This window comes from Bos javanicus, chromosome 7 (assembly GCF_032452875.1).
Source record: "Bos javanicus breed banteng chromosome 7, ARS-OSU_banteng_1.0, whole genome shotgun sequence".
In the NCBI taxonomy this organism is placed as follows: domain Eukaryota; kingdom Metazoa; phylum Chordata; class Mammalia; order Artiodactyla; family Bovidae; genus Bos; species Bos javanicus.
In genome coordinates, this window is record NC_083874.1 from 78,832,342 (window position 1) to 78,850,285 (window position 17,944).

The 17,944-nt window shown below is 40.1% G+C and overlaps 1 protein-coding gene across 4 annotated transcripts in view; it reads left to right on the plus strand.

The window, feature by feature from the left end:
- The window catches only part of LOC133251612 (teneurin-2-like), a 427,154-nt gene that overhangs the window by 334,964 nt on the left and 74,246 nt on the right, over window positions 1-17,944 (plus strand). For all 4 annotated transcript variants that reach the window (XM_061424274.1, XM_061424277.1, XM_061424275.1 and 1 more), the window contains one exon: window positions 6,555-6,854. In XM_061424274.1, the coding sequence (XP_061280258.1) occupies window positions 6,629-6,854 (226 nt within the window). In that variant the 5' untranslated portion in view covers window positions 6,555-6,628. The remainder of the gene's footprint in view (window positions 1-6,554; window positions 6,855-17,944) is intronic.

Here is a 17,944-nt window from a genome sequence, read left to right on the forward strand (position 1 = left end):
ATAGGGCTTGTTGGTTGATGGTGTTTTGGGATTCTTCTGTATCTGTCTTGATTTTCTAGTTGTTGAATTCCAGTATTGAAAGCTCCTACTCTGTTTATGGATTTATATATTTTTCTTTTCAATTCTGTTACTTTTTGCTTAATATACTTTGCAGTTTTGTTTGTTTGTTGTTTTGTACATATATATTTAGAATTGCAACTTCTTGGAAGATTGGTCCTTTTATCATTATATAATGCCCCTCTCTATCTGATAATTTTCTTTGCCTATGAAGTAGACTTTATCTAATATAAATAGTCACTCCTGCATTCTTTTTGTTAATGTTAACTATATCTCTTTTTTCTTCGTTTTATTTTCAACATGCCTGCAATGTTATATTTAAATTTACTTACTTGTTGACAATATGAAGTGGGTTGTATTTTCTAATTCATTCTGAAGATCTCTATTTTTTAATTTGTGTATTTAGATCACTTACATTTAATATAATTATTGTTATTTTAGGGCTTGATTATGCCATTTTACTCTTTGTTTTCTATTCATGCTCCTGTTCTATTTTTCATTTTTCGCTTTTCTTCTTCCTACTTTTCTGTGGTTTATTGAACATTTTTTTGAACTCCATGTTGATTTATGTACAGTGTTTTTGAGTGCATCCTTTTGTATAGTCTTTTTAGCTGTTACATTATACCTACATGTCTTATCCCAGTTTACTGCTTTCCTCACTTTACCAGTTACATTGTGGAAACCCTACATCCCTTTATATCTTTTTACCCTTCTCATTTATAATATCATTTCTTAAATATGACCTCTACATATTTAAAACCTCATCAGACAATTTTATAATTTTTACTTCAACCATTAAAAGTAATTTGGAAAACTCAAAAGGAGGGAGTCTTTGGTCTTTATTAATATTTTCACTAAGCATATATATTCTTTCTTTCTTATTTTTTCTTTCATTATTTCCAAGATTTTTTTTTTCGCCCTTCTGTTTTAGAGAAGTACTTCTTTCAACATTAATTCAGAATAGGTCTGATGGTCATAATGTCGCTTAGTTTTCATCCATCTGAGAATGTCATGTCTTCTCCTTCATTCTAGAAGGATATTTTCACTTGATCTAGATTTCTGGGTTGAAATTTCTTTTCTCTCAGCATTTGAAAAATGTTTTGCCATTTCCATCTTGCTTCCATGGTCTGAGGAAAAAAATCTACTTTCATTCAAATTGCTTTCCCCTAAAGGTAAGGTATCGCTTTTCCTCACTGCCTTCTAGATTTTCTTTGTCTTAAGTTTTCAGAAGTTTAGCTATGATAATGTCTTAAAGTAAATGCATTTGACTTTACCCTTTTGGGGGTTTGTTCAGCATCTTGAATGTTTACAAATTTGGATGTTTTCAGCTACTGTTTTAGCACTTTCTCCGCCCCTCTTTCATATTCTTTTCCTCTGTGACTTTGATAACATAAGCATTAAGTATTTTGTTCTAATTCTGTAGGTAGGTCCCTAAGGCTCTGCTCATTTTTTTCTTCTTTAGTTTGTTTTTTAATCAACTGTATAGAGTGGGTAATTTCCATTGTTCAGTTTTCAAGTTCCTTCATCCTTTCTTCTATCTCTTTATTCTTCTCTTGAGTCCATCTATTAATTTTTTTTTGGCTATTTTAATTTTCACTTCTAAAATTTCTATTGGAGTCTCCTTTGTATCTTCTATTTGTTTGCTGAGACCTTTTTTTTTTTTAATTTGTTTAAAGTGTGCTTTAAATTACTGTTGAAGCATTTTATGATGGCTGTTTTTAAATCTATGTCAAATAATTCTAACATCTTTCTCCTCTCAATGTTGGTATCTATTGATTAAGCCTTTTTCATTCCGTTTGAAAATTTTCTAGCTCTTGGTGGTATAGGTTTTGTTTTGTTTTGTTTTTTTGAAATCTGGACATTTGAGGTATTGTGTTATGAGAGTCTATGTCTTATTTAAACCTTCTATTATAGTTGGTTTCCTCTGACACTGCTCTGTAAGATGAGGGATCCTACCTCATCATTGCTACTTTTGCCTAAAAGTCCAGGTTTTTCACTCAGTCTTTGCTAGCACTTTAGGGCAGAGAGTTCCTTGTTAGGAACTGGGAGAAGAGGAGAGCTGGGAGTTCTGGTTCCCCACTAGACCTCCGCTGATAGTTCCCTGGTGGTAGGGTTAGGAGTGCTCCATTACTCCTCCCCACATGATATCTGCTAGCACCAATAGCCAACAACAATAGGCAAAAGGACTCATTACCGCTGGGAAATAATGAAAGTCCTGAGTCTCCACTAGTCCTCCTCCTATATCACCCCAGCGGAGAAGAGTGGCACCTTATAACCACCCAGTGAGGGTGGAAGGCCAGGCTGGCACCCTCTGAGGAGAAGATGACCTCATTACTTCCTAGAAGGCATAAAAGTCCTATCTGCCTTCTTAACCTTCTGTAAACCACTGTTTGGGTTTGGGGTGGCTTGTTGCTTCCTCAGAAACATGGAAATCTAGGCTCCACACTTGGCTTTTGCTGGTGAAGGTGGGAGTCGGGGCTACTGCATTTCCTATGGTATTTGGCTGGGGTGAGATGATTAACATCTAAATGTTTCCCCTTTTGTTAGGCTGCTCCCTTCAAAGTCCTTTGGCTAGAGGCAACAGGATTTTGTTGGAATTTTTATTGTCTGAGTCTGTTGCTGTTTCTGGGTTGACAATATCTTTAGCTCCAAGAATGAAATATATAGGGCAAAAATAAATTTCAGAAACTCACCACAGTTTTGTTCCTTAGGTCCTGAGGGCACTAGTAAGTCTGTCTCTTATTCCTACCTTTCAGATTCTTCCTACTGTTATTTTATATATATAATGTATAAGGTCTTCAGCTATACCTAGTGGGGGAAAAAATTGTAAAAGTACACTTATCCAATCGTTTTGGAAGTGGGGATTTCTAGACTGCGTGATTTTCCATAATAAGCTCAGGACCCAGATTTTAATATAAATTCTGCTGGTTTGTCTCTTTTTTTATTAGAAATTAATTTTTAAATAACAAGCGAGATAAATACAAAATGTCTAGAATCCAACAGCCTGTATACTCTGCTCAGTTTTCTAAGAAATTAGCTTTCCTTGGCTAAAATTTGTCATTTTCTTACCTCATTTTATATAAATGTCTATCAGTTATCTGGAGGTGACATTGCTGACAAACTCAACTATCAAGGGCCTAGGCAAGAAAGAGAAATTTAGCAGGAAGAGATCACTAGGCAACCAAATTAGACGTCAAAATGTCCAAACATTAAATTTCTTGTACTTTATAAATAGGTAATAAGCCTTTAGGCTCCCACTTAGAGCATGATTTTTAAAAATATGTGTAAAATAAAATCACATACATGTACACGTAGAAAATCAGCCCAATTTCCAAAGCATAATGCAAATTAGAGGAGATAGGATTTCATGAGTTAGGAACACTGAAAACATTAAAAAGTAAAAACTCACTGTGAAGCAGAGGAGAGAAAAATGATAAAATACATTCAAAACAGCCAACCCTTCTCCCCCAGAACACTTGTAGCTCCTCAGTGTTAGAGCACACAATCTTATATATCCTTGTGTGGGTGTTCAGTGGGGTCAGACTCTCTGCAACCTCATAGACTGTAGCTATGTATGGTTTTTCCAGTAGGCATGTATGGATGTGCGAGTTGGACTATAAAGAAAGCTAAGCACCAAAGAATTGATACTTTTGAACCTGTGGTGTTGGAGAAGACTCTTGAGAGTCCCTTGGACTGCAAGGAGATCCAACCTGTCCATCCTAAAGGAGATCAGTCCTGAGTATTCATTGGAAGGACTGATGCTGAAGCTGAAACTCCAATACTTTGACCACCTAATGAGAAGAACTGAGTCCTCTGAAAAGACCCTGATACTGGGAAAGATACAAGGCAGGAGGAGAAGGGGACAACACAGGATGAGATGGTTGAATGGCATCACCGACTCGATGGACATGAGTTTGAGTAAGCTCCGGGAATTGGTAATGGACAAGGAGGCTTGGCATGCTGCAGTCCATGGGGTCACAAAGAGTCGACACAACTGAGCGACTGAACTGAGACTGCAGCCCTCCAGGATCCTCTGTCCGTGGAATTTTCCAGGCAAGAATACTAGAATGTGATGCCATTCCCTTCTCTGGGGGATCTTCCCCACCCAGGGATCAAACTTGCATCTTGTCTCCCGCATGGGCAAGTAGGTTTTTAGCGTTAGCACCACCTACATCCTTAGTGGCTTCCCCAGTGGCTCAGACAGCAAAGCGTCTGCCTACAATGAGAGAGACCCAGGTTCGATCCCTGGGTCAGGAAGATCCCCTGGAGAAGGAAATGGCAACCCACTCCAGTATTCATGCCTGGAAAGTCCCATGAACTGAGGATCCTGGTGGGCTACAGTCCATGGGGTGGTAAACAGTCTGACATAACTGAGCAACTTCACTTTCACTTTCACATCCTTGGTGGTCACTAAAAGTCTTCCTTTATCTGTATGTAGTTCAAGTATTGATACTTATAATTAGAAGTTTGAGTTTCAGGGATTCATATGATCATCTCTGTCTTATGCAAATTTGCAGCTATTTAGCTTAGACAAAAAATTATTTTTAATCATTCAGAGGAGGAAAAAAAACTACTTCTTAGCCCTTACCATGTGTTAGGCAGCATATTGAGAGCTTTCCCATTGTGTCCCATCTAATTTTTATAGATACTCTAATCTGTAAATACCTATTTTCTATTTTCAGTGGTTGAGAACCTGAATTTTACAAGGGCTCTGGCTAGTCAGTGGTCATGATGAGATTGATATCCAACAAGACTACAATAGCCAGGCTCTTAACCAGCCTATACTATGGATTCTAAAATGTTAAGATCACATGTTGGGTGTTAAGGGAGAAGTTTTTGGACATCTAGAAATTGCATTAATATTAAGACACTTGAATCTTTGGTGCCGCCCCCAAAACTTCCATGCTGACGTTGATCATCTTTGCTCCCTAAGCAGGTCCTGGAGTCTTGACTGGTGACTCTCAAAGATGCTTCTCAGCTACTTAAGTCAGAGACTGTAGGTTCCAGGAAACTGAGAATTAATTTTTTATAAGTGACTGTGGCAACAGCTCGACTCTGCTTGATGTTTACCACAGATATGCCCTCTTTTTATTGCCAGTTGTCAAACAAAGGTATTCCTGATTACAGGCAATGTTTGATACTATACACAAATAGTCTTAATTAGGAGGGTTTCTGAGATCCAGAAGGACCTCTTGGTATGAAAGGACAAGGAAGAGATAACTTGGCTTCTGCTTTCTTGGGGCTGATGTCTTCCACATTGCTGCACATTTAGGCTAGTCCCTTGGTATACACAAGCATCTCATTGCAGTGTGGTAAATAACCAAAGAAGAGCAGAGGGGCTCCAAACTATAGACTTGCTCCCCAAGTACATTCTGACATATTGAGGAAACAGTGAGCATCAGAAGCCTGGATAAAAATCATTACACTGGCTCTGGGTTGTATTTGCCATTTTAATTAAATTTGCGTTTTTCCATTCTGTCCAGGCCCTGGCCCTGTGGTCCAGGCTATTTTGCATGGCCGATGAAATCAATAAGAGCCTATCATTTGGAACTTGGAGGCATCTAAGTGTTTTGATCTTATTTGCTCGGCAGAAGGCTAGAGTTTTCTGAGTGATGTTTGTCTACATTTCTAGGTCCCGAGTGTCAAGCTGGGGGGCTCCCTGGTTGCCAGATCATATGTTGGAGAGGCTTCTTTCCATCAACTTACCTGTTGCATTCAGTCCTCTTCCCCATTTTTCTTTTCCACAGTGGATATCCCAACTGTGAAAAGGACGCTAGGGTAGGCTTAGGTTGATGGCCATGTGGCTGTGCCAGTTGGACCTCTGTGAGCAAGATGTCCTGTTGGCAGGTGACCAGGGGAAAGACCAGGTGTGTCCAAGAATCAGATTTGCCAAGAAGATAAACCAGATGAGGACTTTACTGAAGGCTCATTAAATAAATCAGAGGAAGACTGCTTGTCAAGAATGCCTTATATTGTTATTCTCCATACCCAGCCAGGCAAGTTTTATGTCGGTCCAGTGTGACCTGGTACCATTAAAAGCATTATCAGCATATATTTATGCCTTTTACATCTTTATTTTATTTGCATTTATTTAATTTTGGTGTTTTTTCCCCCAGTCCTTCAGCAGGAAAAAAAGAAAGCAATTAAAGTCAGATAAAATCAGTTTTACTCTGAACCACTTCATAGTAAGATCTTTCATTAGAGTGACAGACTTACCATGTCGTTTTCACACATATAGAAAATCAAAATATGAGTTATTTTGCTACTATTTTCCCCTGAAATCTATTTAGCTAAATAGCATGGGAATTAATTTACTGCGTCAAATGATTCTATTTAGGCTGATTGTTTAAGTATACATTAAGCGTTTGCAGAAGAGATGATGCAGCACTGACCAAATTTGCCTTTGTGTGTTTTGATCCAAGTCGAAGCATGAATCAGAACAGAAGGCAGTAATTCTTAGAATCATAGTCTGAGTTTTTCTCCTGTGATGTTTTTAGGTGGCCAAGTGACAAGTGCCCAAACCCCAGCCTGACTTTTCAGAAAGCATCAGCCTTCTGCCAGACCTGGGATAATGGATGTCAAAGACCGGCGACACCGCTCTCTGACCAGGGGACGGTGTGGCAAAGAGTGTCGCTACACGAGCTCCTCCCTGGACAGTGAAGACTGTCGTGTGCCCACCCAGAAGTCCTATAGCTCCAGCGAGACTCTGAAGGCCTATGATCATGACAGCAGGATGCACTATGGAAACCGAGTCACAGACCTCGTTCACCGGGAGTCAGACGAGTTCCCAAGACAAGGTAGGTGGAGCTGACCACACTGAAGGTCTGAGCTGTCTTACTGGCTTGCGCTGTTGCACATCGATGACTGAGGTTGGTGGAAACAGGGAGCAAAGCAGGTCTGCATCAAGTCTCCAATCAAGTTTAGTTTAAGAGAACAATCTTCTTGTCAACCCATGTCAGATTCCTATGGGGATCACAGAAGGGCCTCTTCTGTCCTAGACACTTCAATTCTTTGACAGTTTGTTGGTTACTTTTGGGGACACACCAGGGTAGGTTTTGATCAGATGTAACAGAGAGCAGACCCTTGGCTCCATGAGGGATATCCCTGTGACCATCATGGATCGCAGTCCCAAGGAATATGGAATTATCTGTGATTTTTAAACTATTCTCCTTGAAACCGAGACACAAGCCTCTAAGAGTTCAGATTTCTCCTGCTTCTCACATTGAGCTTCTCGGTTATATTCTCTTTGAACAAATCGTATAATGATAAAAACATATTTGAATCTCTCTCCACTCCCCTCCCATATAATAATAATTCATTTCTCTCTCCCCCCTCAAAAAACATGTGGTGTTAATTCTGAGTTACACATGTTTTTAATGTTTTGAAGTATAGGTCAATTCCAATTCCACTGGTATAATTCCCACACCTGCTTTCCCTAAACATAATTTTCTTATACAATTTTGATTTCTTTGGGGAGGAGAATGTTTTCATCCTAAGCACTGACAGTTGGCAATCTCTTCTTAGTAACTATCCATGGGAAATTTTGTTATCACTTGTGATGAGTTGCTGTAAATGTGTGAACGCCTGGACTCAGGCACAGTGTTGAAAGGCAGTGTGTCCAAGTTGACTGGCTGGCTCCAGGTCTTATGCTTTGTGTACCAGCCTCACCCTATATGTGATTTACATAAAGTCTTAGCAAAATTACCAGTGTACACGCAAAACTGCAGTGAACACACCAGGAAGGGGCGCTCTGCAGTGCCAAGGGTCAAGGTTCCAGCTGCTGGTTTACTGCATCACGTGTTAATACTGATTGTATAGTTCTTATTCTATGTCCCTGTCAGTAAATGTTGCAACTAATGTAATTCTTCATTAGATACCCTAGCTTGTGTCTTATTCCTTTCAGGCCGCTATAACAAAATACTGTGAACTGGTGGCTTATAAATAACAGAAATTTAGTTTGCACAGTTCTGGAAGCAGGGAATGTTAAGGTCAAGTCCTAGCAGATTTGAGTGCTGCTGAGAGGTGTCTTCCTGGCCCATAGATGGCCATCTTGTCCTGTGTCCTCATACAGCTGAGAGGGCAAGGAAACTCTCTGGGGCCTCTTTTATAAGGGCACTAAACCTATTTATGAGGGTTCCACCCTTGTAATTCATTTACCTCCCAAAAGCCCCACCTCCAAATACCATTGAGGGTTAGTTTTTATATAAAAATTTTGGAGAGTCACAAACATGCAGTCTGTAGAAGCTTCAAATTCCATCCCTGGTTTCTTAATTTCCTTAGTTTAGCTTACTTCGTCTTTTGTTTATTTCTTAGAAAGCACTACTTATATGTAATATATATGTATATCTCCTATAATCCAGTGATTGTTCTAAAAAAACATGTTCTCAAATGCTCCTCCATTAGCCTAGCTTCACCTTTTATATTTAATAAAACATGCCACAAAATCAGCGGAGAAGCAGTTAAAATTTTATCTCTACTGCCTTTGTAGACCCTTGCAGAATGCACTTGTTATTTAATCTTCACTCTTATTTTCTGAGTTAACTGCATGTAAATGAAACACATTGCAAACAAGGGGAGGAGGGTTGCTTGAAAATTGCTCTGTATCAGATGTCTTTGATCTGTGAGTAACTTCAACAAGTGTTTTACTTTGTTAAGTTCTCACCCGACCCCAAAGTGCATGTAGTGGAAATTAGAAGAAAAAAAAAAAAAAAACCCGAGGAATCACAGCTTAATTAAAGGAAGGCTTAACTATCCAATTTGAAACCTGAGGATACCTGCCTGTTGCTTCCAGGGGTGTCTCTCATACAAGACTGAGATATTTTGAAAGGTGATGCACATTCAACAAGGTTGACAGCCTTTCGTTTTCTGTTGTGTTTTCTGTTTCCTTTATGATATTATTGCATATGTTTTTGTTTCTCATGATTCTGGGCTAAAATGTGGCCTCTCCTTCCTAAGTCTCATTAAAGGTGCGTCCTGGCTTCTGATCATTGTGCACTGAACTGTAGATCCCAGATTATTGTTGAACTGTGGATTTGCCTGTCACCTTTTCCCTTATTAATATTTACATAAAATGAAACCAAGTGCTTGGGATTTTATTTTCAAATATACCTTTATTCTTCCTGTTTAATCTTGTTCCTCTCCATTGATAATAATGAAAGTCGCTTGGCCATATCAAACCCTTCGCTTTGCAATTAACAATTCACACATGCCTTGTGTTGTTATTGAGCCCATATTTGTTTGTGTAATGTGTTTGCATGAATTAAAAACTGTGCAGGCCAAAAGTAGAAATGAAAAGGCATTGGAAGTATTTGCATATGCAAGTGCAATTCCTTCTGAAGACATCTATGAATTTATGCATGAAAATGTAGTCAGTCTGAGTGGATCTACTTTGATGGGTTCTAAAATTGAACTCTGCAGGAAGTAAATAAGCACATATTTAAGGAGAGGAGGAATAGGAGATACAATCTGGCAAGCAGCATTTTCAGTGTGAAACTTAGCCACTCCAGAGAGGGTTAAAACAAATTTTACACTCAGTAATAACAATAATTTTTTTTAAATGTCATGCATTTCCCATTTTATTTTCTTATTCATGAAATCAAAGAGGAGGATCATCTCAGCACTTATTAGCCTAGAGGTACATTAGCAAGGATCAGAGCGGGATCATCTCCTACGGTATTCTTATTTAAAACCCAAGACAGCGATCATAAAACAAACACGCTTCTCACTTGCAAGCAAGTTTGGCAAACACAGTCGGATGACTCTCCAGATGCTCAGAGGGGAAAAGACTTGCCAGCTAGTAGAAGTGATTAGGGGCTGGGGTCAGACCTTGTCCGGTTTCCCCAGCTGGCCAGCAGCAAGCATCAGATGTGAGAACCTGCCAGGTCCCAGCAGGAAAGATGGGCCACAAGTTCCCCTGAGAAGCTTATGGAAATGCCTGTCAAAGTAAAACTCCTTTGCCTGCTTTCAACACAGAATCCTCCTCCTGCCTCCTTCTCCTGTGGGTCTCTCCTAAGAAGAGACAATGCAAATTACCTGTCTGGCCTCTATTATGTTGGATTCTTCTGGTGTGAAGGGAGAAAATGACTGACCTTAGGTCTGTGGCCGCTGGAGTAATTAGTAAATGACTAATCCTGCACTAAATAGCATCCTAGTGGTCTGAAAGTTAATGCACTTGACAAAAGTGACCAGTGGTCCGATCCCTGGGCAAACCCAGGCCCTGCCTGATCTGTGAAATAGATGCCACTTTGAATAATACAGGTCAGCCAAGTGCTCAGCCCGGTTGTATCAGCTTGTCGTTTTGCACCCTGAAGTTAGGGTGTAGAGCAGTGTGATACACAAGACATCCTCCTGGGGCTTAAGAGCCTCAAGTTAGATGTGAACTCTGCTTTTGCATATTTATGTACTTCTGGCTCTGGTCTAATACTGTGCTTCACCTGGATTATTATAGAGTCTTCAGATATACTGAATAACAACAACAATAATCACCAAAGAGTAATGGCTAACAGTCATGGAGACTTTCTTCATCAGGTGCCCATCTAAGCACTTTACTTCTAGTAACTCAGTTAATATTCACGATAATATTGTAAAGTGGGTACTATTATTAGTCCGTTTTTTTCTGGATTAAGAAAGCAAGGCATGGGGAGATTAAAGAAATCATCCAAGGTCACAAACATAGGAAGAACTAGAGACAGGTTTCCCATACAGGAAGTTGGATTCCAGAGCTATGTTTTAAACCAATGCGTTTGAGTACTTCTCAAATAAGTAAACCAATGAAAACCAGGCATTCAGCCTCAGTCAAAGGCTGTGAAATTCAATGTCTAAACCTTTTAGGTGTCAACACACCTGTAAGGCTTTCTCAGTATAGGAACTGTAATCACTAAGGTTGATGGAACCTAGAACGAGCTCCACCACCACCAGCACTGCTGATCTAGATTCCTGTTCTCGCCCGCTCCCCTCCATGTGCACAACCATCCCGGACTCCTTGGAAACCTTCCTTCCTACAAGACCTTCCCACCACCCACTCCTGAAGGAAAAAGTTTCCAGGGTCAATATGATTGCCAGGCTAGTCAGCACCGATTCTCTGCCCTCCCCGAGGTCATCACTTTTATGCAGCACCTCTCATTCTGGAACACTAACCAAGCAAGGAGTCCCTCTCTAAATACTATTTCTTAGGCAAACAGAGTTTCTGGGCTATAGTCAAGGCCCAGTGTACCAGAGAGTTCCACCAGGCTGCTCATCCCTCAAACAGCCCTCCTCTCCAGTTAGTGGTACAAGCCTCTTGAGAGGTGGCCGAGATTAAATTCTTTCTCTGTACTTCAGGCTGTCTGTTTGGGTCAAGGTTGAGAATGAATTGGGGGAAGATTGGAGTTTTGAAAGATTGCTTGTATCACTTCTCTCCATCAGATCTAGCATAGAAATAACTTCACTAACCGTTTAAAAATACATCAACACATACGCATATGCATTTGACACTGGGTTTGATTTTGGCATGTCGTAAACCAGTTTTCACTCTTATGATCTTTAAAATAATTTGGGCAATACATTTTTGCTCTGTGTAATTTGACATAGCATAACTTTAACATGTGCTAATGACCTAAAAACTCACAAACCAATAAACTCAAGTGGTTACCTATATCAATTAATGTATAATTATTGAAGTATATTGGGAATGTATGAGTATTTCTGTTTATACCATTGTCTTAATATAGTTACTTATCCACTGTACCCAAAGCACCATTTAGGTTCTATTTTGAAAACCCTAGGCTTTTAATTTACCTATAATGATAAACTTTTACATTTTAGAAGTATTCAAAAGTTTGGTTGATAAATATCTGGAAGACTTGATCAGTAGCTTAAGGAGATTGCATTCCATTTATTCTTCTACCCCTAGGCAGGACTTCTTTTCATACTTCAACTGAGAATAATATTTTATCAATACTTCTTACTGTCGTGTTGCTTTAAAAAAAAAAAACTTAAAAAAAGAGAATTTATGACATTTCAGTGGATAATGATATGTTGTCTTCTTGCTGGCTAACTCAAATGCTTGTTGCTTCATCTGAAAGGTATATGGGAGAGTAGTGGCAGACCCAGAGTTAACTGTGTCTCAATCTCAGTATCGATGTCTTTGAGCAGTATGACCTTGATCACATTCAAGAATGTAGACTAAGTCTTATTTTCTGTTCTTATAAACGTTTCCACAATATGATTATTGGGACCCTTTCTTTTGACAATGCATTTATCATGCTGTGGATGTTATCTTTCTGTTAATAAGTGCTGAATACATGCTAACAGTTATAATTACTATCATTTTAATTTTATACCAAGCAAAAGTGGTGATCGTCCTCTTTCTACCCTTACAATATTGTGTGCAACACAAATCTCCTTTTCCCCTTGCTTAGGTTTGTTTCCTGTGACTTGCAATAGTTCTGGCTCCTCGAAGCCAGAAATTCCCTTCCAGCTGTTGGACTCCTCATATACCATACCTTTTGCTCCCAAAGATGAGCATAACTCATAGATTATTTCCCTATTTTTAGAAAGGAATGAAAGATACCATCTAACAAATGCCAGCTGATGCCAACACACTGTAGAGTTGCTAGTCAGACAATTTTACAAGTAAAGAAAAGAACAGAAAAATGCTCGAAGATAGTGGCATTGGATGCAATATTTTAACAGATGTGCCTTTTATAGCATATAATTGGCATGTAACTCTGAGGAACGGGTTTAAATTACAAGCAGATTTTATACATATAAACTCTGGATGAAAATGAATTCATTCTCATCATGCTACATGTAATACTTTGAAGCCCTTGTCACATAGAGAGTTGAGCTTTTCTGGATGTTCATTGTTGATATTCTCTGCCCTTCTAAGATTACAATCTTCCTGTCTCCCAGTTGTTATTCTTTCAGTAATTACCTACTGTCAATTATACCTTCAACTTCAGATCTAACTTTCTTTGAATTGTTTTCCTTTTTCCGCTTTTTCTTCCCCCCATGGTAATTCTCCATTTCACCTGTGACGTCCCCTCTTTCTTCTCCACGGCATCTCCTTTAAAGCAGCCTTGTTTGTATAATGTTAGTGTTCACAGCTTCTCTTTCTCAATACTCATTCAGTTACAAGTAAAAGTAGGATAATATCCCAACTGAAATTAACTTATGAAAACATCAGATGCATTGTCTTACATCATTGGAGAATCCAGAAGTACATCTGGCCTCACACTTATCGTATCTTGTTCCTCCTCCTCTTTACTTGGCTTTACGCTGGAGAGAGATATGTTTGAAGACGTCTGTTGATAACCCCACTTTCAGATTTCTTCCCTGGGTAGCACTATTGGAAGCAGTCTTTTGCAATCATCAGCAGAACATTCCTAACGAAGGTTCAGGTGGGCCTGGCATGGGACACATGCTCATGCCTCTGTCACTCTACCCTCAGTTGGCCTTGTCTTGGGCTTAGGCTATCCTGTACCTGGAGGTGGCTTATGAGTAGCTCCTAGGCCTGATGGCATTAACACTATATAGCAAATAAATGTCTTGAAATCAGACATAGGTAAGAAATATCACCATGTCCCCAATACTAGCAGCACTCAAGTATGAAACACATGTGGTCTTTCCAAGCTCCATTTCTGCTTTTCCAATTGCCTTTGGAATATTTTTCTTAAAAAATCACATGTCAAACGTAATTGTCTTTTCCTCAATATCTGTTTCCTGCCGCCTCCCCACCCCGACACCGAAACCCCAGTTTGGGAGAAAGGTATCACAACATTTGCCTCTTAAAAGAGTCATCTAAGACTCTTTTTTTCTTGCTTCTCTCTTTCACTATATCACCATTATTCCTCTTAATTTTATTTTAGTCCCAAGCTTCCTAACCCATGGGAAGCTTCCAACATTGCAATATTGTCCCTCTGCTTCACCATTTAAGTTGCCTTTTGCCCTTAGTCTTTCCCTTAGCATTTTTTTTCTTCTGTATAATGGATAGTCTGGTGTTTCTAAAACACTGCCTTAGTTTTAAGGAGTAGCCATGAGGCACTGTGGAGGTGATGGAGCCAGTGGAGGTGATGGAATTCCAGTTGAGCTATTTCAAATCCTGAAAGATGATGCTGTGAAAGTGCTGCACTCAATATGCCAGCAAATTTGGAAAACTCAGCAGTGGCCCCAGGACTGGAAAAGGTCAGTTTTCATTCCAATCCCAAAGAAAGGCAATGCCAAAGAATGCTCAAACTACCGCACAGTTGCACTCATCTCACACACTAGTAAAGTAATGCTCAAAATTCTCCAAGCCAGGCTTCAGCAATATGTGAACCGTGAACTTCTTGATGTTCAAGCTGGTTTTAGAAAACGCAGAGGAACCAGAGATCAAATTGCCAACATCCCCTGGATCATCGAAAAAGCAAGAGAGTTCCAGAAAAGCATCTATTTCTGCTTTATTGACTATGCCAAAGCCTTTGTATGTATCACAATAAACTGTGGAGAATTCTGAAAGAGATGGGAATACCAGAGCACCTAATCTGCCTCTTGAGAAATTTGTATGCAGGTCAGGAAGCAACAGTTAGAACTGGACATGGAACAACAGACTGGTTCCAAATAGGAAAAGGAGTTCGTCAAGGCTGTATATTGTCACCCTGTTTATTTAACTTCTATGCAGAGTACATCATGAGAAATGCTGGACTGGAAGAAACACAAGCTGGAATCAAGATTGCCAGGAGAAACATCAATAACCTCAGATATGCAGATGACACCACCCTTATGGCAGAAAGTGAAGAGGAACTCAAAAGCCTCTTGATGAAAGTGAAAGTGGAGAGTGAAAATATTGGCTTAAAGCTCAGCATTCAGAAAACGAAGATCATGGCATCTGGTCCCACCACTTCATGGGAAATAGATGGGGAAACAGTGGAAACAGTGTCAGACTTTATTTTTCTGGGCTCCAAAATCACTGCAGATGGTGACTGCAGCCATGAAATTAAAATACGCTTACTCCTTGGAAGGAAAGTTATGACCACCCTAGATAGCATATTCAAAACCAGAGACATTACTTTGCCAACAAAGGTTCGTCTAGTCAAGGCTATGGTTTTTCCTGTGGTCGTGTATGGATGTGAGAGTTGGACTGTGAAGATGGCTGACTGCCAAAGAATTGATGCTTTTGAACTGTGGTGTTGGAGAAGACTCTTGAGAGTCCCTTGAACTGCAAGGAGATCTAACCAGTTCATTCTGAAGGAGATCAGCCCTGGGATTTCTTTGGAAGGAATGATGCTAAAGCTGAAACTCTAGTACTTTGGCCACCTCATGTGAAGAGTTGACTTCTTGGAAAAGACTCTGATGCTGGGAGGGATTGGGGGCAAGAGGAGAAGGGGACGACAGAGGATGAGATGGCTGGATGGCATCACTGACTCGATGGACTGAGTGAGTCTGAGTGAACTCCGGGAGTTGGTGATGGACAGGGAGGCCTGGCATGCTGCGATTCATGGGGTCACAAAGAGTCGGACACAACTGAGCGACTGATCTGATCTGATCTGATCTGATGAGGCAACTGTGTTAAGTTATGGTGCTCAACAATAAATAAGGCAAACATGACCACCAAGCTCACAAAACTTCACAATCGTAAAGAGGAAAAATATAATAGATATAGAACTAGTTTTGATCTGATAAAAACAGCAAAGCGGAAAATATTAAATGGCTCTGGGGAGGTGTCTCACCCAGAATTGTGCATCATGGATCTCAGAAATTGTGACACTCCTTCATACTCTTGAAGGATGAGGAGGAGTTAGGTGATTTAAGAGGCAAGAAAGAGTATTCAGGCAAAAGATATAACATATCCAAATATCTGGATGTGACAAAGATGAGTTGTTCCAAGGATATAAAAGAACTTCAGGTTAGCTGAATGTGGCGTGGGGACATATGAGATGGAGTGGAAGGGAGAAACTGGTTCCTGAAGGCATTTCAGAGAAATTATGCTTGCTTCAGTCGATGGAGTATGTTACAGGGAAGCAAGATGATCAGTGAGGTGGGATAGGAGGCTGTGTTTTGTTTAGGCAAGGGAGCCTGGTGCCCTAAACTGGGATAACAGAGATGATCTGAGAAATGTTGTTGAGGAGCAGAGATGGTTGACTTTAAGGACCCTATACAAGTGGGAGGCAGGCATACTAATCTGGTTCTCTTGGGCATTGACTGCTGTGTTCTCCTGCAAAAAGAATATTGCCTTCCCGATGCCAAGATTACTTTAAAGCGTCAGAAAAGATCAGTTTTGTAAATATCCCCTTAAAGTGGAAATGCCTCAAATTGTTACTTCAAATTTTCCTGCAATGGCAACATAAGCCAGAATATAAAAATATGGTATTATAAAAATTTGAATGTTTTTCTCAGTCTTGTTAGGTTTGTCTATGCAAAGAATGGTACCAACATCAGAGTATCTCATACGGGTCCAGGGCAAAGAAAACACAGGAAGAGATTTATGTGTTGTCTGCTGCCCCTCTGTGTGACCACAACACATTGCTCATTTTCTCTTATTGGCTAAATAAATCAGGAACTCATAGCAGATTTGAGCACATGCCTGAGTGTATATTTCATTTCTGCCAATTGGAAACTTGACTAGCAAAAACAAGAGGATGTTGAGAATATGAAATCAATATTTCCTGGCAACTAGTGGGACAAGCAAGGTCACGGAAGGAAGTAGAGTCAAGAACATCACTAAAGTTTCTGGATATGGCAACTGACTGCATGTTCCTGCTCATCACTGAGGATGGGCTGTTTGTAGGTTCAGATAGGATGTATAACTGCAGACCTTTTGAATTTGAGGCGCCCTCAGGCCACACACATGTCAATGTCTAATAGACAGTTGAATGTAGAACTCTGAAATTCTGCTGAGACATTTGAGCTGGATAGAGACTGAGGAGATGACAGCTAAATGATTGTATGGGACTTGGTGTGATCCAGCCTAAAAACTGCTATAGAAGAGGTATTTGTGAAGAAATTAGTGGTCATTCTAATTAGTTTTGCTAATTGTCACTGGGAATGCTTTGAGCTTCCCTGGTGGCTCTGACAATAAAAAATCTGCCTGCAATGTGGGAGACCTGGGTTCGATCCCTGGGTTGGGAATATCCCCTGGAGAAGGGAATGGCAACCCACTCCAGTATTGCCTGGATAATTGCATGGACAGAGAAGCCTGGCAGTCTGCAGTCCACGGGGTCACGAAGAGTCTGACACGTTCGAGTGACTTTCACTTTCACTTTGGTTTGATCGGTGAAGAAAAAATGTACAAGGAGCAGAAATAATGGGCTCACATGAGAACACAGGTAATTAATAGACAGGAAGAAGATCCTGCAAAGAGAATGGAAACAAAGAAAAAAAATTATTCCTTTAGATACTCTACTTCTGCTGCTGCTAAGTTGCGTCAGTTGTGTCCAACTCTGTGCGACCCCATAGACAGCAGCCCAACAGGCTCCCCTGTCCCTGGGATTCTCCAGGCAAGAACACTGGAGTGGGTTGCTATTTCCTTCTCCAATGCATGAAAGTGAAAAGTGAAAGTGAAGTCGCTCGGTCGTGTCTGACTCTTAGCTACCACATGGACTGTTACCTACCAGGCTTCTCCATCCATGGGATTCTCCAGCCAAGAGCACTGGAGTGGGTTGCCATTGCCTTCTCTGTAGATACTCTACTGAGTCCATCTAAACTTGACTTAGCATTCCTTACAGGTAAAAATAAATAAAACAACACCTATTATATTTCCCATTCCACTACAGCAACTTGGCTTCCAAATTACCCCCTAGATCAGAGATCACAAAGTCAATGCACACAGGCCATGCTTGGCTCCTGTGTTTTGTTTGGCCTATAGATTGCATTAGCCATTTGAATGGTGTGCCCACAGCCAATCCATTCAGGTTCCCATTTGCCACAGATG